This window comes from Mobula birostris, chromosome 26, assembly GCF_030028105.1.
Source record: "Mobula birostris isolate sMobBir1 chromosome 26, sMobBir1.hap1, whole genome shotgun sequence".
NCBI lineage: Eukaryota > Metazoa > Chordata > Chondrichthyes > Myliobatiformes > Myliobatidae > Mobula > Mobula birostris.
In genome coordinates, this window is record NC_092395.1 from 32,234,198 (window position 1) to 32,257,915 (window position 23,718).

At 39.5% G+C, this 23,718-nt stretch overlaps 1 protein-coding gene across 1 annotated transcript; it reads right to left on the bottom strand.

The window, feature by feature from the left end:
• Window positions 1-602: 602 nt before the first annotated feature.
• On the bottom strand, window positions 603-23,015 carry lmnb2 (lamin B2). Its single transcript, XM_072243976.1, has 11 exons — window positions 22,493-23,015; window positions 13,504-13,660; window positions 12,824-12,949; window positions 11,542-11,712; window positions 11,305-11,430; window positions 10,680-10,900; window positions 6,026-6,245; window positions 5,678-5,785; window positions 4,979-5,095; window positions 3,926-4,015; window positions 603-3,609 (listed from the first exon to the last, which is right to left on the bottom strand). Exons 1-11 carry the CDS (start codon window positions 22,840-22,842, stop codon window positions 3,568-3,570), a joined length of 1,728 nt encoding a protein of 575 aa, XP_072100077.1. The 5' UTR covers window positions 22,843-23,015; the 3' UTR covers window positions 603-3,567.
• Window positions 23,016-23,718: the final 703 nt, after the last annotated feature.

A 23,718-nucleotide genomic window follows, 5' to 3' on the forward strand; every position in this document is an offset into this window, starting at 1 on the left:
GGAGTCAATTTTAGAAAAACTAGCTCATCTTTCAACGTAGTCCCCTCCTACATTTACACACTTAGTCCAGCAGTCGTGGAGCATAAGGATCCCTTCTTTGTAGAAGTTGGCATCTTGGACCTCCAGGTGGTCCACAGCAGGGGTGATTGATAAGTTTGTGGCCTAAGGTAGAAGAGGATGAGTTATACAGCTCTTGTTACATTCACATGCAGCTCAACTCGTTGAGTGATTATGCAGAAAGTTTGAAGTTAATAACTCATCTCCTTCTACCTTATGCTCCACGACCACTGGACTAAGTGTGTAAGTGTAGGAGGGGACTATGTTGAAAAAATAAATGTGCTAGGTTTTCTAAAATTGACTCCTACCTTAGGCCACAAACATATCAATCACCCTTCGTACATAGAGCCAAGGATAACAAAGCCAAACAGGTAAGTAGTTTCTTTATGAAAGGAAAACTTGGAAATTTGTTTTGTTCTAGCCTAGAAACTGCTTTGAACACCTTGAAAATAAATTCAAAACAAGTTTTTTTTTAAAAACAGGTCATAATGCTTCTTGAAGTACATAGAAGGAAAAAGATATACTTTAAACCACTTTAATAATATGTAAAACCATATTTATTGAATGTTCATAAAATTTCCAGTTATAAAATGTTTACAAATTACAGAACTTTTGCTTTTTGGCATGGCATCTCCATACAGCAAAACACCTCAGTGACAGTGTCCAGCTTATTGGCGTTTCAAGACTCTTTACATTCTTCAACTCAATATAGGAAATCAAATGCAAAATTACTTTTTATGGACAATCAAGATACTTTATTTTATGGGCAAGCTAAAATTCACTGATATATCAGAACAAAAACAGGATTATAATTCTATGGCAAACAAGAAAAAATCTGCACTTGCTTGAAATCCAGGCAACACACACACACACACACACAATGCTGGAGGAACTCGGCAAACCAGACAGCATCTATGGAAAGGAGTAAACAGTCGACGTTTTGGATTGAGACCCATCAGACTGTTCACTCTTTTCCATAGGTGCTGCCTGGCCTGCTGAGTTCCTCCAGCATTTTGTGTTTTGCTTATAATTCTATGGATTTTGTTTAGTACAGTTGGATTTTCTTTGGAGTAACACTTCATTGAAAGTAATTGATACTTTAATGCCCATTTCCAGAATTATCATTACACACTGATATCATTGGTAATTAAAAAAAAATCTACAAATCAAATTCACTCCACAACAAATTACTGTACCTGGTGAATTTATCTCAAATGAATGTGACAGAAATAGCTCTGTTCACACTGTTTTATTCTACTGTTCAAAAATTCACATTAATTATGCAAATGAATGTGCAATTCTTGACATCTCTCCGAATATGGACTAGTAACAAGTTTTAAATTTTGTAAATTGACAAATCTGTTTCATGGGAATCTTAATTCCCTTGCTATCTGAAGCTTTATTACAAGTTAATATGCTATTTGGAAAATTTGTAGAGTGCACAAAGAGTGGAGTGCACTCATGCATACACCAGTGGAAGAGAGCATAGATCTGTCATCTTGGTCTATACTTTAATGAAAAATTTCAAATAAGAAAACAAATTTCACATTTGCTTTGTGGGTTTCTTTTTAATCAGTGGAAAGTGTTTAATTTTACAAGGGAAACACCAGAAACCTTGCAACAAAACCTTCTAAAAAGATTTAAAAGGAAAATAATCACAGCAATGCATATCATGATTTTACCAGTAAATTGATCATTTAACAGTCAATGTGCACATGATTTTTAAGACCAAACATTATAGTTCAATTAAGTTTAATATAAAAGCAAAAGCACATTTTTAAACATTGTTTCCCAGGTTATAAATTGCTCACCAACTTCTAATAGAGGACAATTTCACATTACATAATTATAATTCACGTTTTAAGAAGCCTACTAAATCAACCTTATGGATTCAAAAGGAATTCCATCATTCAATCTCAACATTCCTCATTAACAGGTGCTCAGTCCATTTAAAAATCATTGAGAAACAATGCTAAAAGTTTAAGTGATACAAACATAAAATTTGTTATTTAAATCATATATGATACATAAAACCACAAGGGTTGGGGTGGACAATATATGTAACATTCCCTCTGCCTAAAACAGCTCCCCAATCAAAAAATAAACAAATTTAAAAATAATACAGGAGTGAATATTCAACAGTTGGCTGCAGATCTTTTTAACTGCAGTTTCATTGAGATTCCCAAATAATATGAATTATTGAAAACCTCAGTTATGAAGGAACACACTTCTCTGGTTTAAATGAAATGTACTACCTAATGAAAATCTCACTTTTCTAGAATCTTACATCTGTTTAGTTACGATGCCAAATGATTAAAAGAGAAATTAAAACTGAGCAAATTAAAACACCTACTACAATTGCTAGGTAAATTGTCCTCAGGTTAAAATTTAATTTGTTTCAGTGCTGCGAAACATTTCCTCCCCCCACCCCACCCCCAAAATCCTGGTTACTTTTATCTGAAGGTCAATCTAACTAGCCTCTAAAACAAGCAAGCTCTACTACAAATTACTGTCATTTATTAAATACTAACCAGCCATCAGCAAATAAAAAAACTTCCATAAGCCACCATCCAAAATATCGATAAACCAGCCAGTAAATATACTCAATAGCATTAGCTAGTAAGATTCCAAATTATCAAGGTACTAACTTAAATAATGGAAGATACAAGGTTTAAGTACAAAGTTTAACATGAGAACATAAATGATTACATGCAGCACTGATGCTCGAAAAAATTAAAAAGCTTGGTGTATTCTGCTGTTTTTCATGCAACATTTACACTTCAATAACATGATTCCTAATTCATCCAATTAAAATTAATTTCTCATCGCCAGATCAGTGAAAGCAATGCCCAAAAAGGTAAGCCTCCTCTCAATTATACAAATTCTTACAAATCCATGCAGCATTTTTGTACAGAATAGCCAAACACAGCATTTTTGGGCAGGATCAAAGTAGAAATCTTTATAGCCCATTTCTCCAAAACACCCAATACTTCTGCAATAGAGTTCAGAATACTCCGAGGCAGTTATGAAGGAGTTTCATACCACTAACAATATTAACTTTGTTTGGTTACTAAGTTAACACCAATTTGGTGGAGTTTTTACAACAACCCTTTGGGTTTGAAAAACTGCAGAATAACCAAATTCTGATTAACACAGGCCGTGATGCAGTGCTACGGCTAAGCCCTGGATGTACTGAACCCAACTTTCCATCTATACCTGACAAATATAGACCAAAGTCATCTGGCTAAATAGTTTTTCTTCTCCCTCAGAAGCCCATGTAAAATTGATAATGTCCCATTACCACCACTTTGGGTGTTAAGTGATCTATAAAAACCCCTTCAGAACTCAGGTTTTACAGAATAAAACAATGGATTAAAATATCAAAACTGAATGATCTCAAAATGTTTAAAGAAAATATTGCGTACAAAAATATTTTTCAGTGGCTCTGGACAAAGTAACTCAGGATAAAATATTCCCGCTTCTGGGAAGAAAATGGAGCATTTTTGATGATCACATGACTGCACATTGACGAGATGTGGTCCTTGGGTCACCCTGAAATAGAAAACACTAATTTTATTCCATATTAAATCACTAAATTCATATTTAAAATAACCCCTAAGCCATTTCTCAAGTTCCACAGTCTGGTGAGCAAAGCATGGTGATCTTGTTGTAGTAGACTGGTCCCAAAACAAAATGCTGCTCTGAAGTAATTTGATTTCAACTGGTCAACAAATTCAGCATATCAAAGCATGGTTTACAATTTTTTTTGTGATTATAAAAAATAGGTACAAATCTCAGGCCCAAGACATTTGTAAATACCCCCAGTTACAGCAAGACACTTAAATGTGTGAAAGAAATTACATCTTACCTGTTGATGGAAAAGGTCTTCTTCTCCATACTCAGGCTCCTCTTCGACATCTTCATGGTAAGTTTTTTGAAGAGTTCTCACTGCAACTTCCTGTTTAAGAAAACCATGCATTGGTACTCGAAATACTTATAAGGTAAGCTTAATTTTTTTTATTTACAAAGATAATGGCCAACGTGCAGTTTTGGAATGAGTCTAATTATGTAACTGTAAAATTACTGCCTACATGACCCACAAAAGTGGCAAAACATATCCTGGGGTGGGAGACAAAGACTGGCCTGTTAGAATCACCACTAACATACCCAGAAGGACTTGGCTATTGAGTGAATCAAGTTTATACATTGCCCCTTGACAATAGGAATAGATCACTCTACTGTACATCTTCATGGAGACAAAGGTCAGTCTTCACACTAAGCACCATATATGCCATGATCATTGCAGTAAATGGGATGCATTAGGACCAGAAGTCCAATTTTGAACAGCCACATCTGAGGCAGCAGAATTAAAATGCACCATCAGCAAAACCATGATATAGCACATCCCTCATTCTAGTACTACAATCAATGCCAGGGAGCCAACTTGGTTCAATGACATGCTGGAGCAGTAGAAAGCATATCCAATCTAGTGATTGCACAATCCAATAGAAACAGCCAAATGCAATGGATCAGCTGACATTAATTTAGGGTTGGTGTAAACAGGTAAATGATGCTGTGGGCTCAGTGGGCTGAAGGGCCTTCTCTGTGCTGTTTCTCTCTATGGCTACAAGGTCAATTCAGATGGGCATTAAGGTTAGGGCAAGCGATTCCTCTCCAGACAATCCAAAGCATTTCTGTCATATGTGAAAATGAGTCAGGAACTTTCAATATATTAAGTTTACATAATGTGGTGAATGGTAAGTCAGCAGTGGGTGCTGGGAGTAGAGCCTGAAGGTGATGTTGATGTTAATGTCAACATGTGTTTACATACTATATTTCTACAAAACCATGTTTTCTTCCTGCAATTAAAGCATTGTGAAATTTTACCACTTAAAATATTTCACCAACATTTAAGCCATACCTCTCCGTCAGAGTTGACAAGGACAGTCTTGATGTCATCTCCAGTGCCCCAACTCTGACTCTTCCACAGAAGGTCAGTAGGAGGGCTGTGCGCTTTACCAGCATCTGCACTCCAAATCTAAGCACAAAGAGTACAAAGTAAAACAATTATCCTCCTAATGCCTTGATATGTATCGAAGACCTTTGTGTTCTTTGACTGGGTAAAGAAATTACTGCAAATGACAAAGATAAATTCCATTCTGCTCTGAGTTATGTACTTAGCTAGGCTAGTAAACATTTTTCAGCTTACCTAACTCCTGCACAAGACCCAGCTTCAATTATTTTTCATTAGCTGTGTTCAGCTACATAACAGAAACTTACACTTTGGAACTAATGCCATCACCACTCCATAGCAGCTCAAATTTGAAGACAGGACCAAGTTATGACAACCCTGAAGAGCTGTAAAATTTTCTTGAGCAAGCTTTGTAACTTTGTTTCAATGGTAATTGACAAACTAGGTCCCATGCTGAAGATTAAGAAATGCTCAAGGTTCATCTTACAAAAATACAGCAACTTTGCTTACATTCAAAAAAATGCTAGTAATTAGCTGTTTTTTCTACACAATTTGCAAGACAGGCAAATCAAACAAAAGTACAACTGCAAAAGAACTGCAGTCAATCCTACTATATCAGTCAGAATTTATAAACCATGAGCAACTCACTTTAACTTTCTGTCCAGCCTTCAAGGTGTATTTGGGAGTGAACTTGTAGATTATTTCCTCCCCATCTCCAATTTGCCTTTTCAGTCTCCATCCCCCAAGTGGTTGATCCTGTAAGCAAAAGTGGCAATGAATTATAAACAGCCAGATTGAGAATGTCACTAGGGCATTTCGTAAAGAGTTTTCTCAGATGATAAATACAACATCCAATAATACAGAACTTCATAGCAGTGACTAATGTAAATGGCACTTTCTGATTTCACACCTAAACAAGATGATCACAAGTTCTCAGGCAGTCCCACAAATTCAAGACTCCAGCAACTGCAAAGGCTGTACTCAAGTTTTGCTCACCTTCTCAGAATTATTGCTGAGACAGACAAACTTTCCCTCAAGATCAATTGGCTCAATAACGATAAAGCCACTGCTTGAGTGTGTTTGTTTTACATGACTGCTTTCTCTGGGCTCTTCCATTTCTACCCTCTTTCGTTTGGCACGAGATGTGTGAACAGCACTGCTAGAAGTAGCACGGGACACTGTCACTTTAGAGGAGGAACTTGGAGACAGCTTCAACCTGGGAACAAAAATAAAGCATTTTAGTAGCATTCATCTTCCTCAGATAGATACTACATTCTGAATCCCATTACTTGTACAGAAATTTTCCAATAGTCTTAGGAGTGCTACTCTTCGTAACAGACAGGATAGACAAAAGGATAGTCAGTGGATGATGTGTATTTGGATTTACAGAAAGCCTTTAACAAGGTGCTGCACATGAGGCTGTTCAACAAGATACGAGTCCATGGCATCAGAGGAAAGATATTACGCATGGACAGAAGATTCGCTGACTGGCAGGCAGGAGGCAAAGAGTCAGAATAAAGGGGGCATTTTTTAGTTGGCTGCTGATGACTAGTGGTGTTCTGCAGGGGTCAATATTGGTACCACTTCTTTTTGGGTTATATGTCAATTATCTGGATGATGGAATTGATGGCTCTGTGGCCAAGTTTGCAGACAATACAAAGATAGATGGAGTGGCAGGTAGTGGTGAGGAACAGGGAATCTGCAGGAGGACTTGGACACATTGGGAGAATGGGCAAAGAAATGGTAGATGGAATGCAGCGTTGGGAAGTGTACGATCATTCACTTTGGTAGAAGGAATAAGGTCATAAACCATTTTCTAAATGGGAAGAAAATTCAAAAACCAACTGTGCAAAGGGACTCGAGAATCTTTGTGTAGGATTCCCTAAAGATTAACTTGCAGGTTGAGTCAGTGGCAAGGAAGGCAAATGTAATGTCAGCATTCCTTTCAAGAGGACTAGAATACAAGGCCAAAGATGTAATGCTGAGGTTTTACCAGTCACACCACACTTGGGAGGATTGAGAGTGGTTTTGGGCCTCTTATCTAGAAGATGTACTGGTATTGGAGAGGTTCCAGAGGTGGTTCATAGGAATCCTTCCAGAAATGAAAAGGTTAATAGGAGCATTTGATGGCCTGTACTTGCTGGAGTTTAGAAGAATTAAGGGGGAATCTCATTGAAATCTATCAAATATTGAAAGGCCTTGACAAAGTGGATGTTTCCTATAGTGGGGATGTCTAGAATAGAGGGTTATCAATTTAGAACAGAGATGGGAAGGAATTTCTTTAGCAAGAGGGTGGTGATCTGTAAAATTCAGTGACACAGATGGCAGTGGAGGCCAGGTGATTGAGTACATTTAAAGCCGAGACCGACAGTTTCTTAGACCATAGCAAAGGTCATGGAGAAGATAGGAGAATGGGGTTGAGAGGGTTAAGAAATCAGCCATGATGGAATGGTGGAATGGTGGAGCAGACTTGACGGGCCAAGTAGCCTAACTGTGTTCCTATGCCTTATGGTCTTTAGACTGCTGCCTTTTATACCACTATCACTTCCTTTTTTGCTCTCCTGCCATGGATCAACAACCTCCATTTGTGTAGTACCATATCATGCAGCTCGGATTTATTTGTTTTTAAGTTGTTTTTAGGTTCATATGGATGGTTTGGGGAGGACAGAGAGAAGAGTTTGCAGTTAGGTTAGGGCAAAGGATTGGGAGCAAATAAGTCAAGCCAGAGTCCAAGACTCCACTCAGCATTCAAAAACCAGTAACACACACATGGGACATCCATGGCTGAACGGATTTTGGAGGAGCAGACCCGCAGGGACAGGGTCAAGGCCAGAATCAGAAGTTAAAGCCCATTGGCCTGAGGCCAAGTCTGCTGGGGGAGTTGAAGGCCCGATGTCTCAGAGTCCAAGGGAGGTTAAAGATGACCTATCCTCGGCTTGGAGGACTGTAAATGTGCGTGGTGGGAGGGAGGAATGGGGCTTGTTTTGCTGTTGTTTTGTTGCTTGTTGTGTTCAGCAAGTATTGTGGACATGCTATGTAGGCGCCGGAATGTGTGGTGGCACTTGTGGGCTATCCCCAGTATATTAAGCTTAGTTGCGTTAATTGTTAATACAAATGACATATTTCACTGTATGTTTTCATATACTTGCGATAATTTGAAGCTTGAATGTTTGACACATAAAAAGACACACAAATAAGATGCAATAATTTAAACATTTTGCCCCACTTTTCATTGCTATTAAACTTTAGTAGCATTCTTTGCCTTAGTAATTTAATTACTTGTCTAGATAATGAAATGTTGTGAACCTGAACCTCCACCACTTTCTCAGACTATGCACCCAGATTCCACCACTGAGTAAAACTACTCTTTCCCTTTGGATATACACATCTGTTCTGGGGGAAAAGATGCTCAATATCCAACCTACCTCCTTGCATTTTATACATCTCATCAGGTCCTTTCCTCAATGCTCTCCACTCCAAGGAAATACCGTAATCCCAACATATCTATTCCTTCCTCAAAGCTGAAACTATCCATCGCAGACAACATCCAGGTGAATATCCTCTACATCCTGTCCAGTGAAATTACAGCCCTCCTGGTATGGAATCAGAACTGCATGCAGGATTCCAGCCATAGCCTAACTTGTTTTATAAAGTTGTACAAAATCCCCAATTAAGAATCCAGTATCAGTATACAGTCTCAATTTCTGAAGAGTATAAAATTCAAAACTCAACTACTACAATCTCCAAGACCATTGCACACACCAGTCCCCATGCTCTCCAGAGAATCTGCAACTGACTATTTGTAATACAAAACCCAAAAATCCAATTCCACACACAGTTAATTGGGCTATGGTTAATCGGGGCAGCCACTTACTTGGGACAACTCGAAGAACAAAATCAGATCTAGAAAATAGCTGTGATTCCCTTTATTTGAGACACTATGCTGTTTAATTGGGGCAAGAGACTTCTGTAGAACAGTTTCTCACTAGTGTCAGAGGTGTGCATTTGTGAGGTATTAGACACTACACAATGCTTAGAGCAAACTATTTTAAAAATAGCATCAGTTGTGTGCTGCTTGTGTTCAAAAAGCAGTGATTTTTGTCACTGAAAGTAGGTGAGAAATGAGCAGTATGACAATTCAGAACTGCTTTGCTCACTGAGGTTTCAGGCATTCAGGCTGAAGATGCTAGAAACTGCTGGGAGTGAAAATAAAACAATTTCACTACTTCAATTTAAGAATTTGAAGGTATCAAAAATTATCTTGAATGTTACAATGAAAAAGAATATTTGGAAAAAGCAATCATTAAAAGGATTGTATGAAGGCAGCCCATTTACAGGTGTCTACACAGATTCTGTTCATTTACAGTCAAAAGAACCTGTGGAACTAATACAGTATTATAGCACTGTAGAGTATTGATAGTGTTCTACTTTGTTCTGCATTTAAATACACAATCAGTTAATGGTATTTTGCTTTTCTTATAACTATTTCCACGAAACTTCAGCTAACTGTGGCAGTTGCTTAATTGGGCCAAAATGACCTGCCCCCAAAGTGTCCCAATTAATTGGAATCCACTGTATTTTGAATCAAAAGACCACCTATATTACAGAACACATTTTCCCACTAAAACTTAAATTCAAGGTCAGTGACCAGCTGATGAACTTCATTTGTCTACCAATATTTATGAGATTTACATTAAACACCAAAGGAAACAGTTTTTCCCCCCAAAATCAAAAACCTCAGATTATAAACCTGAAACATCAGTTCTTTTCCTTTCCACAGATGCTGCCTCATTTGATGAGCATTTCTAGCATTGTTTTATACCAGTACCTGCAATTTTTAGTTTCATTAAAAACAACGGCCATTTTCAATGTCCAAGGTGCATTTGTGTATCATCCTGGCCCAATGCAAATCTTAAGCTATATTAACTCCCTCTGCCACCCAGCCCTTCTTACCTTAGCCAGCAGCATCCTATTTTCCTCACACACCAAAACTTGTCTCTAATTCATCCTATCCTGAGACAAATGGTATGCAATACTTTAATCAGTTTAGATGTTTTTGAAATGCTTCTCAAACACCCATCTTCCCACCATCTGTTTAAAGTTCACCTCTAAACAAATTATGTTCTAAACACTTAATTCAAACCCCAACTACTTCTTCCACTCCCTTCCGAATAAAACATATGAAAAAGGGCATGACAATGAAAGGCAATGTTCAACAAAATGTACATTTTCCAAAGTTTTCCTTAAACCGCACAAACCAAAGACTACTACATGAAAAGATCTGAGGCAGGCAACAATCCAAGCTCAAGCTCAAATCCAGAGGACAAAACTAGAAGACAATGAAATCCAGCCTGTCATATTACCTTAAGAACAAACTCCCCTCATCAAAAGGAGTCACAAGTCCCTATCTCACTGTTCCATGGCTCCTACTGCTCTTTGACCATGTTCTTACAAAGACATGCTTCCTCCATATTCATCTTTGCCAGTTCATTTCAGATGTTTTATTTAACCACTAGCAAGTACATTTTGATAAAGTAAATTATAAAACAACTTAAAGAACTTTAAGGAACAGATCTTTCAAATCAGGTTGATTCAGAACGTGCCATCAAAATGACAAGCAACAATAAAGGAGCATTTAGCTGCAGCATACCTCTCTTCTTCACCTTCCAGGAGTTTGCGATAGGCTTGAATTTCCATGTCAAGGGCCAGTTTAACATCAAGGAGGTCCTCATATTCTTGCAACTGCAATTCCATGCGATCCCTCAGCTCAGCCATTTCCTGATCTTTTGCCTCGAGCATTTTACGGTATTTATCACGATCACCTGCAAGCAGTTCTTCCAACTCCCTAATTCGAGCCTCGGAAGCTGCAGACTATAATGGAAGTTAATTAGGATTGAAAACAAAGTAGTGCTGAATGTTATCACAAGGTTACGAAAAATGCTCTCAACTTTATCATCAAACGGACAATAATGGATCTATCAGTTCCTTAGCAGGAATATAAAAGATTCCTTGGGAATGCAATACACAAGAATTCTGACAGGGAGGAATGAGAGTGGGAATAGTGCTGGGATGCAAAAGACTTCAAATTACTTTGTATGACTATCATAACAGGATTAAAAAGTTATTTAAAATTGCTCAGAGGAACACAATACCTTTTTGGGGAGGCAACTTTTCCAATAAAAGCTCAAAGAGAAAATATTATTTTCTTACATCAGCCATTACCATCCAACCACACCAAGAAAGCATACACAAATCCAAGTGAGTGAAATGATTACCTGTTTCTGCAGAGTTCCAAGTTGATAATTGAGACTCTCAATCCTATGATAGGCCTCCTGTAGCTCTTCCCGTGCTGTTCCAATAGCTTTGTCATTTCTATCAGATGCTAACTTGGCATTTTCCAACTATAAAAGCATATAGAGAAAATCACATAACTAAGCTGGAAAATTACCATTTGCGTAGTTTTCAGCTCTATGATACAATAGTAATAGAGTTTACTGCAATGTATTAGTTACCTTAGCTTGGAAAGTTTGCTCCAGGTCTTCTTTGTACTGTTGCACTTGATCTTCATGCTGCTTTCGCAGCTCTTGAAGAGCCTCAGCCAATTTGGACTCATAATCAATTCTTCGCCCAGTATCTACTTCCACTATTCGACGGTCTTGTCTCTTCTTAGTCTCACGCACTTCCTACATTAAAAAAATACTCAATTTTGCCAAGGTTGTAGTCATTACAGTTTGTGAACTAAGGACCACTATAAAATACAAGGGATTAACTGGAATTATAGTTTTAATGAGACATAATTTGCACATGCCACTCTTCTTACAGGCATAAAAGAAAATCGTGACTTTCTTTAACACATTGTAAAATTCTGATAACCCACCTTTGGAAATTATGATGGATTATTAACTGGTGCCAGATGATGATTGCCATTCACTCCATCCATTCACAGGGGCTCTAGTTGTCACACTTCCAATAAACTCAACTGATTTGGTTGGCTACTGGAGTCACTAATATTTTTTAAAAATTCTGTTTAACGTTTAAGTTAAAAGTGTGTTGGGGTGCTAAATAGAGTAACTTCTAAAAGTCTAGATAATTGAGTATTACTGCCACATGGATATTTAGCTGAAGACAGTGGATTCCAGTTAACTAGGCTAACAATTAATCAGGGCAGCTGCTTATATGGGACATCTCTTAAAGAACAAAAACTAATTGAGAAAATAACCAAGATTCCCTTCGCTTATCTGGGACACTATGCCACTTAATCAGGACAGAAGATTGCTACAGAACAGTTTCTAACTAGTGTCAGTCACATGCACTTGCGTGGCTGTTAAGACAATACACCGTGCTTAGAGCAAACAGTTGTGTGTGTTCAAAAAGTGTCACTGATATTTGACAAGAAATAAGCAATAAAACAATTTAACTGTTTTAATCACTGTAGTTTCAAGTATTCAGGCTTGGAGATACCAGAAACAGATGCAAGTGGAAATGAAATGATTTCACTACCTCAACAAGTCAGGAACTAAGAATTTGAAGATGGTGACAATACTTAGTTAAATATAGCTTGTCAGTGGTAAAGCAGAGTTGATGGGCCAAACAGCTCGATGCTACTAGGTCTTTGGGTCTAAGTGTCTTCTGCTTGAAATGGAAATATGGAAATTCCAACATCGAGGGAGCAGTTCCTCATTCTAGACAGGGAAATTCACTTGCTAATGCTACAAATTTACAAAGTGTAATAATTTTAAATTTTGAAAAGTGCTTTGTAATTATCAGCATTAAAAATGTGAAAAATAAACATACCTCTTCAAACACGTTTTTCCTGAATGCTAGTTCCTCACTTAGGCTCTGACACTGATTTTCTAGGTCAACTCGCATCAATGTTTCTCCTTCCAATTGTTTTTTGGCAGCAGCCAGGGAGCTTTCAGCCTAAATTGAAATATAAATGCAATTATTGTTCTGAACTGTTAATGTGCACAAAATACATGTCAATAGTGATTTTTGTTTCAAACAACTTCAAACAGGATGGAACTACTCCAAAACAAAATCAAAGAACAAATTCTAATGCTGTTGAACTTAATCCTCTAAATTGCAGTACTATAAAGTCAATGCAAGATGAAACTACAACCCATCTTAAACTATTTTTCACTATTAAGTACATTTATTAGAATTGAAAAAAAATGTTGCAACCCATCAATGCCTTTAGTAGGGTACGTGTGAAATTTGGAGAAATTAGTAACTCTTGGGCTCTTTTTAACAAATATTCAACAAACTATCTTCAACAATCACATATCTGACAGATCACTAACAAGCACATTGAGGAGTACTAAATGCGATGACACCGATCTTTTGTTAGCAAGAGAAACATCTAAAGCACGGCTGAAAAGAAAAATACTTGTGCAGAATTCAAATATCCTATTCCAAGCTACATGGCATAATACAGAGATCATCCCATTCCCAATAAGTCAACCACAATATTTTACCTTAGCAAGCTGTGAACGCAATTCATCCACCTCTGCTTCCAAACGACGATTTTCACTAAGAGCAGTGTTAAGTGCCGCTTCATTTTTGTGATAGGTCTGCTCAAAATCTTTCAACCGAGCAAGAGCAGATGTCAGGTCACTTTCTTTCTTCTTATAACTAAGGAAAACAAGCTAGTTTCAATAAATAATGTAAATACATAGTCATAAGTACATCAAAAGGTGGCAACTGCTAAGCCTTAAAAAGCGCAAACATTATACCAAGAGTTGGATTTTTCAGAAAATATTTTAAACGTCCCTATATCTGCAGAAAGGCAAATATACAATCAGAATGAAGTAGTAATTCCTAACGCAGAAGTCATAAATCATAAATCAAGACATAGGTGTGAAAAGAAATTAAGTTGATGTTAGACTGGTTTCTTCCAGTAGAGGTCATGCAAGTAACATTTCCCGAAAGGAGGCTTTGCAATCCTAGCTCATCTACAACTTCCAAGTACAAATTGCATCAAAAATAATGAGAAATTGGCTTAGACCCCCCCCCCCCAAACACCCAGTCACCTCAACCAACAGCATAATATTCCCTGAGTAATAACTAGGGTACAAATCTATGGTAGGGGTGCAACAATTTTGAAGTGCAGAGGGTAAGAATGAACAGTCGCACAACACCTGAGACAGGCCACTGAATGGTGAAAAGTGTAATAAGATTTTGACCGGAAGTAAAGTCCCACTATGCCTGCCTTTTTGTTAGCTTTGTGGAACAGTCCATGTTCCAAGCCTATACTGGTATCCACCCCCAATTTTTCCTTTGCTACATCAATGAATGCATTGGCGCTGCTTCCTGCATGCATGCTGAGCTCATTGACTTCATTAACTTTGCCTCCAACTTTCTCCCCTACCCTCATGGGTTCGCGTCCCATGAACCTCCCTCCCTTTTCTTGATCTTTCTGTCTATCTCTGGAGACAGCTTATCTACCTATGTCTACTATAAGCCTACGGACTCTCACAGCTACCTGGACTATTCCTCTTCTCACCCTGTCTCTTGCGAAAATGCCACCTCCTTCTTGCAATTCCTCCGTCTCCACCGCATCTGCTCTCAGGATGAGGCCTTTCATTTCAGGATGAAGGAGATGTCTTCCTATTTTAAAGAAAGGGGCTTCCCTTCCTTCACCATCAACTCTGCTCTCAAACGCATCTCTCCCATTTCATACACATCTGCTCTCACCCCATCCTCCCGCCACCCCACAAGGGATAGGGTTCCCCTTGTCCTCACCCACTACCCCACCAGCCTCCGGGTCCAACATACAACTCTCTGTAACTTCCGCCACCTCCAACGGGATCCCGCCACCAAGCACATCTTTCCCTCCTCCCCTTTTCTGCTTTCCAGAGGGATCGCTCCCTACGTGACTCCCTTGTCCATTTGTCCCCCCCCCCCCCCATCCCTTCCCACCGATCTCCCTCCCAGCACTTATCCTTGTAAGCGGAACAAGTGCTACATATGCCCTTACACTTCCTCCCTCAGCACCACTCAGGGCCCCAGACAGTCCTTCTAGGTGAGGTGACACTTCACCTGTGAGTCGGCTGGTGCGATATACTGCGTCCGGTGCGGCCTTCTATATATTGGTGAGACCCAACGCAGGCTGGGAGACCGTTTCACTGAACACCTACACTCTGTCCGCCAGAGGAAGCAAGATCTCCCAGTAGCCACACATTTTAATTCCACGTCCCATTCCGATATGTCTATCCATGGCCTCCTCTACTGTCAAGATGAAGCCACACTCAGGTTGGAGGAACAACACTTTATATTCCGTCTGGGGAGCCTCTAACCTGATGTCATGAACATTGACTTCTCAAACTTCCATTAATGCCCCTCCTCCCATTCTTACCCCATCCCTTATTTATTATTTCCTTTTTTCTCTCTATGTCCCTCTCACAATAACTCCTTGCCTGCTCTCCATCTTCCTCTGGTGCTCCCCTCCCCCTTTCTTTCTCCTTTGGCCTCACATCCCATGATCCTCACCCTTCTCCAGCCTTGTATCCCTTTTGCCAATCAACTTTCCAGCTCTTAGCTTTATCCCTCCCCCTCCTGTCTTCTATCATTTCAGATCTCCCCCTTTCAAATCTCTTACTATCCCTTTTTCCCATTAGTCCTGACGAAGGGTCTTGGCCTGCAACATCAACTTCCTATAGATGCTGCCTGGCCTGCTGCATTCCACCAGCATTTTGTATGTGTTGTTTGAATTTCCAGCATCTGCAGATTTCCTCATGTTTGAGCAATATAATACAATGGATACAATGACAGTACATCTTAAACCAGCGGTCCCCAACCACCAGGCCTCGAGGAAACGATATGAGTCAGCTGCACCTTTCCTCATTCCCTGTCACGCACTGTTGAACTTGAACATAGGATTGCCAACTGTCCTGTATTTGCTGGGACATCCGTATATTGGGCTAAATTGATTTGTCCGGTACAGAACCACTCTTGTCCTGTATTTCCCCCGCTAAGGCAGAGCATTCCTATGAAATCGTTCGTGCTGAAATGGGGTAAAGCGCAGAAGCAATTACCATTAATTTACAAACCCCATTTCCAGAAAAGTTGGGATATTTTCCAAAATGCAATAAACAAAAATCTGCGATATGTTAATTCACGTGAACCTTTATATAACTGACAAAAGTACAAAGAAAAGATTTTCAATAGTTTTACTGACCAACTTAATTGTATTTTGTAAATATACACAAATTTAGAATTTGATGGCTGCAACACACTCAACAAAAGTTGGGACAGAGTTAAAATAAGATTGAAAAGTGCACAGAATATTCAAGTAACACCGGTTCGGAAGACTCCACATTAAGCAGGCTAATTGGTAGCAGGTGAGGTATCATGACTGGGGTATAAAAGTAGCATCCATCAACGGCTCAGTCTTTGCAAGCAAGGATGGGTCATGGCTCACCCCTTTGTGCCAAAATTTGTGAGAGAATTGTTAATCAGTTCAAAAGGAACATTTCTCAATGCAAGATTGCAGACAATTTAGATCTTTCAACATCTACAGTACATAACATCGTGAAAAGATTCAGAGAATTCAGAGACATCTCAGTGGGTAAAGGGCAAGGTCAGAAACCACTGTTGAATGCACGTGATCTTCGAGCCCTCAGGCGGCACTGCCTAAGAAACTGTCATGCTACTGTGACAATTATAGCCACCTGGGCTCAGGAGTACTTCGGAAAACCATTGTCACTCAACACAGTCCGTCGCTGCATCCAGAAATGCAACTTGAAACCATTACGCAAGGAGGAAGCCATACATCAACTCTATGCAGAAACGCCGGCGAGTTCTCTGGGCCCGAGCTCATCTCAGAGGGACCGAAAGACTGTGGAACCATGTGCTGTGGTCAGATGAGTCCATATTTCAGCTAGTTTTCAGAAAAAACTGGCGTCGAGTTCTCCGTGCCAAAGATGAAAATGACCATCCAGATTGTTACCAGTGAAAGGTGCAAAAGCCAGCATCTGCGATGGTATGGGGGTACATCAGTGCCCACGGCATGGGTGAGTTGCATGTATGTGAAGGTACCATTGACTCTGAGGCCTATATTAGGATTTTAGAGAGACATATGTTGCCATCAAGGTGACATCTCTTCCCGAGACGTCCATGCTTATTTCAGCAGGACAATGCCAGACCACATTCTGCACAGGCTACAACAACGTGGCTTTGCAGACAGAGTGCGTGTGCTTGACTGGCCTGCTGCCAGTCCAGATCCATCTCCTATTGAAAATGTATGGTGCATCATGAAGAGGAGAATCAGACAACGGAGACCACGGACTGTTGAGCAGCTGAAGTCCTATATCAAGAACGGACAAAATTTCCAATTGCAAATCTACTACAATTAGTATCCTCAGTTTCAAAACGATTAAAAAGTGTTATTAAAAGGAAAGGTGATGTAACAATGGTAAACATATCTCTGTCCCAACTTTTGTTGTGTGTTGCAGCCATCAAATTCTAAATTTGTGTATGTTTACAAAATACAATTAAGTTGGTCAGTAAAACTATTGAATATCTTTTCTTTGTACTTTTGTCAGTTAAATAAATGTTCAAGTGAATTAACATATCACAGATTTTTGTTTTTATTGCATTTTGGAAACTATCCCAACTTTTCTAGAAATGCGGTTTGTATATGAGAAAAAATTTTGAGCCGTGCCAGACCCCAAAAATAACCTACCAAATAACACAAAACTGAAAATAACACTAACATAGTAAAAGCGGGAATGATATGATAAGTACACAGCCTATATAAAGTAGAAATAAATAATATGTATAGACGGGAAGATTAAGCCAAAACCGATTTGTGGGGGGAAAAAAATCGTCACACAGGTGCCCGCGCAAGGCTTCATGGTCATGGTAGTCCATCCTGGGGTGAACACAAGTGTCGTGGGATTTGACTGCTACCTTTGTCCCTTATTTGGGAGTGAGAAAGTTGGCAACCCTAACTGTAAAAGACATGTTGAGGGTTGAGGTGAGATTAACCCTACTTGAACACCTCCCCCCCCCCCCAGTCCGCAAGAATATTGTCAATATTAAAACGGTCCACAGTGCAAAAAAGGTTAAACGATACGAGTTGATCAAATGGAAAACTTTCAAGCTTGCCGACAATATTAAATCAGGCGAGATGGGAGTATAGAGAAAGATTAAGGCAGACTTCAGTGGTATATGTACAGATTTAATATGCGAGTGAGAATACAGTATGCAAGTTCACCCATTTTGATGTACACAGCAGAAATGTCAAATTTTGAAACTGTTCAAAAGGTAAACAGTTTGTACGCTTTTCGAAGCAGTTGTACAAGTACAGCAATCAAAGGCAGCAAATAGCTTTTGGCCACTTTTACCAGACTTTCACTGCAATTGTTTGGTCACAAGAAGCCGCTTATAGTGCTGATCTTTTTAACCAAGCAAAGATTCTCTGGGCATTTTCCAGGAATAGAGATAGATAAATGCAGGTAGTGCTGCTGTTACAACTCGAGCAACTCCAGTTCAGTCTGACCTGCAGTGTCCTTCAGTGATGTCAAATAGTTTTCATGCTTTCTTTGTGATCATGTTAAGACCCGCTAACCAAACCGGAGCACATTTACCCCGGAACTTAGAAGAAATCACATACCAATCGGATTGAATCGTCCTGCGCCCTCCCCTATTCAAATTATCCAATCTCGCTGCTTTCAGATCAGTACCCTCCTTCCCGAAGAAACGAATAAGCGACAGTAAAGTGAATGCTTATTGGCTGGACCTTAAAAGCTAATAACTCAAAAAACACATGGGCCACAGCTGCTCCGTATTATAATATGTATTAAATAGTTGGAAATGCAGTGAAGAGATAGAATTCTTTTTTCCTTAAAGATTATTACGCGGAGCATATGGACGATCCAAAATTAAAATTCCGTAAATAACTTCCGCCCTACCCCGCAAAACAGTCACGAAATGCAAGGGTGAACAGCTTCGCTGCGTTTCCTGACATAGCGTGATCTCCCTGACATCATAACCACAACCAAAGAGCAGACCGATGAGATACAAATTGTTGCATTCAAAAAGGAAATTAATCTCACGAGCATATCAGGCGTTCGTCGAATTGAGAGTTTAACATTAAGGACACAATGCAATGTATGAAATATTTATTTTGACCACACCGATTTAGCCTCACCACTTCAATCACATTCATGTGCATCTGCGTTTCAAAAACATTAAAATTGGGTTTGATAGGCGTGGCAATGATTTTTCTAAGAACCTCACTTTGGCGGGCCACGAACCATCAAAAGGCGAATTAAGGGGGAAACTCCTGTAAGATTTCTTTAATTCAATTTAATTTGCCCCAATCAAAACGAGTTTACAGATTGCTTAGGTCGGGAATTTTATTGTTCTATCCAACGTGTAAATTTTAGGCGGGATCATTCGTTATTCAGCGTCAGGTCTCCAGCACAAAGGATAAGGCGTCGATAATAGACTGCAGGACCCGAGCCAGCCTACTTCTGTGAGAATGACAGGAAGGGAGGGGCGAAATGAAAGGAGCATCCTCGTGGCAAAAAGAACAGCAAGAAATAGTTTTGAATAAATTCGACTCATTGAAACTGTCACTCATCTCCAAATATGAATGGTATTCTCAGATGTTCAAACGGAAATCCAGCCACTCAAGCGGGAACAGATGTGCACCAACAATGGAAATGAAAGCTTATATCGCCATTTTGAGTTATGGCCCACCGGAGGTAGATTCCAAATCCAACGGTAACAACGGAGATGAGAAAGCAAAGACTTTCTGAAAATCTTATTCAGTTATGTACGGTGATTACAATTAAATCTTAGGGGCTTGCCTACCGAAACAAGCAAAGTGATTCTCAAAACGAATCATATAGACCTCAATATCAAAAACAGTATTACAAATAAATTAGCTTGCCTTACACAAGCAAATATTTCTCCAAGTGCATTTAAGTCTTATTAATTAATGCAGGAACTACTATAGCGATGTACTTGTGGCAGCTGAGTGCTGTGCATTGGCATGTTTAAAGTAGATGGCTCACTGGAATCAGTTGACAAAGAACACCCTCACTTCCACGAAATCAAAAGGACAAGCAAAAATGGTTTCAGTTCCGACCAAACTGAATTAGTGTTTATCTATCACAATTTTTTTATAAATCAATTCAAATTTCTTTCACCTGAAGCATTTTAAATGCATCTGCAAATTTGCCATTGGTACATAGCTTCAAGAATGTAAACACAGGAAATTGCAGGATCAAAAAAATACCCGAAATCACAACTTTGAATGTTTAAGTAGTCTTTGGATAACCACGCAGAGAAAGTCTACGATCATTTTGCTCCCTCGCCGAACGAGCCTCTGAAAGGCACTTTTGACTACCGCGAGCTTCTACCACCACCCTAAATTCCATCTCTTATACGTTCCAATAAAAGGATGGACACATCAATAATAATCTAGACTTGTGAAAATATTAAAAATAACGTGTATGAATCCAAAGCCAAAACCTATGACAGTCAGGAAATCTTCCTACCAAACTTATTTTAATGTTACGTTTTTCATAAAAACATGATTTTTTAATATTCCATTCGACTATGAAATATAATTCGACCTTGTATCCAATGTTACAAATCTGCCCATTAGAAGAGCTACTCAAGGTTTCAAATAGCAAGCTTGACCCAACACCACAAAAATCAGACAAAGCAGTTAAGTTAGAATCACTGGAAAGAATATAGTTGAAATAAATAGAAATTTAAAGTATTCAAAAACAGGTCAGAAAAATTGGAAAGAATCAGATGGAGCTAATTTTGTATTTTCCAACATATGGCTGAGTTCAAAATTCAACCTGTCACCTCATATACAAGTCATACAAACCCCTGCTTGTCCTGTACACATTTGAGGTTAGTAATTCACATGACAAAAGGCCATGAATCCAAGGTGATTTTGTTATGAATTCTACTCAGTTTGGATCATTCCCTCCTGCTCAAAACTACAATCTTGGGGACACAGTCTCCCAAACTATATCTATATCCTCACTTCTCCCTCGCCCCCACACACAACATGCATTAAGCCTGCAGTGGAAGATATTTGCATTAACTGAAACGGAAATGAAAGTGCAATCACAAATTATAAAAATGGATCAGAAATGTTAGTATATTTTCATAAACATCTTTCCCCCCCAATTTTCAAGCAAACGACGCTCCTTCACTGTAGCTAATTACTATCTATAATAATTGGCTCGAAGTTAAACAAGTGTCTCAAAACAAAGTCAAACTTCAAAATGAAGCTGCCATAAACTTCATACAGATACTACCTGGCCTGCTGCGTTCACCAGCAACTTTTATGTGTGTTGCCTGCCATAAACTTAACTGCACGACAAGCGATCAATATTTTACAAGGCTCAGTCTAGTGTAACGATAAAGAACTAAAAATGCTAGAATCTACTCAGTCGGCGTCCTCATCATTTAAAAAAAAAGTCTGCCAATATTTCACAGCATCACTCTTGCACTGCAGATGTTTTCCTTTAATTTGTACGATGCTATGCCTCCTCAGAAAATATCAAGTGGCAGGAAGAATGGTCACACGCTTCAGTTTTGTACGTTTGACGTTTCTTCAAACTTTTAAAACCACCAGTGCAAAAAGATGCAAGTAGGCATAATTACTACATTCTCACGGATATTTAAGAATTTACAATATCTGATTTCCCCTGTTAGGAACGCATAGGACCAAAGACCCCAAACTTGAGATCAGAGGGTCGGGTCGGTCACTCGGGGCGGCAATGAAAAGTTCTGCAGAGTGGAGGGGAGAGGGCGGGGTATCTCAGTATTAGAAATCTCAGCGCCTGGTGGTTACGGCCGCACAAAGCAGACCAGCCACAACCAAGATCAGTTTTATGGCTACAAGATTAAAGCAACCGGGTTAGAGGCAAAAAGAGTTGATTGGCTATAACCTACCAACTCACTAAATGACAAAGTAATTTGCCCTACGGACAAGTTACCATCAAACATTAAGGGCAATCAGCCAAATCCGTCACTCGCTTGACACTGTGCACAGGAAAAATAACGTGAATTTAACCAATCATTGTGGGTAAAATATGATCAATACTTGGGAAATGGTTACATACTACATCACGAATGGTACAATATTATAGTAGTAGTCAATATTGGAAGAGGACTGTATGGACGACGGCTGAACTTAATTAGGGAATTGGAGATTTCACGTGTAAACTGATGAACTGAGCGGTGTTTAAAAATGACCGCGTCTCAAAATAGTTAAGTATCAAATGAAAACAGACGAAAGTCCCAAATCATACGCGGAAAATTAGAAGGTTACAGCTATGAGGACTGGTCAGTCCCTACCCCACCCCTTCGCTGTACTAATAAAGTGTACAGACTGGCTATTTAGTTTCAGGAATTTACATTCACATTAAAAAAAACGAACAATTCAACATGCAGCCCGCCAACTTAACAAAGAATAATGTACTTTACTTTTTGTTCAGCTCATCCAGCTCTGTCTTGGTCTTGCCCAGCTCAATTTGCAGTTTAGCTTTTTCTCGGGCTGTCTCATCCAGCAGCCTTCTGGCGTCCGCCAACTCAGTCTCGTAGATGGTCTTGATGCCGGTCAGCTCCCGGGTCGTCACCTCTTCCTTCTCGGAGATCTTCAGCTGCAGGACACTATTCTCGCACTCCAGCGAGCGCACTATGTCGATGTAGGTAGCCAGGCGGTCATTGAGGTTCTGCAGGTCTTCCTTCTCCTGAATGCGGGTGATCCGAGTCGGGCTCAGGGGCGTTTGGGCCGCACTGGCCCGCGACTGTTTCTGGGCCGGGGTAGCTGACATGGCAACAAAATTCTCTTTTTCGTCCTTTATAAATCGCCGGTAATTACCTACTTATTACTAAGCTCGAACCCGTACCGGTCAGCAACTCCCACCGCCGCCAAACCTCTTTTATTCAATGAACTAGAAAATGGCGCCGTTCTCATGAGGGCCTCGCTAGGGGAACAATGCCTGCTGGGAACTGTAGTTCCGTTAGTCCCGCCTTTCTAATTTCTTTCTCGGGGCTTAATAAACAGTTTCCCGCAGCGGCATGTGTAATTGAACACTTATAAATAAAGCGATTCCAAGTTTATTTTCCATTTGAAATATATTTTAATTGAGATTTCCATCAGAGTCAGGAGCCCGCGGACTACAAACGCCAGCACTCTTTGTTGGGGGGGGAAACGGCGCCGCTCCTGTTACCGCCAATAACGCTGATTGGCCCAACCGTCAGCAGTTAATTGTCAATCATCTGCGCCGGCGCCGACGCCCCCGCCTGCCATCCAGCGCGATTTTTAAATTTTGGCGCTGCCCGGGAAACCGCAACAGACTGCGCGCTGGGACTCCGTCAACAATAGCATTTGCCAAAGGCGTTACGTATCAAATTAGGATAGCAATTGAAAGAAAATAATACATAGAATGTCACTAACTTGGACGCCTCCCACTACTTACACATTTCAAAACTGCGTCGGTAAAATACTCCTCGTTGTCATTGTTTTTTTTAAACGTACAGTACAAGTTAAATGCCTTTCATGTTTTTCTTTTCCCTGCATATACACAAAACTCATTTTAATGAAGTACAATTACTTATTTCTTCAAAGTTAATTCAATTACTCAATTATTAACGATAATTTGTATTCTGCAACTCAAAAATACCTTTTGGCACAGACACCACACTAA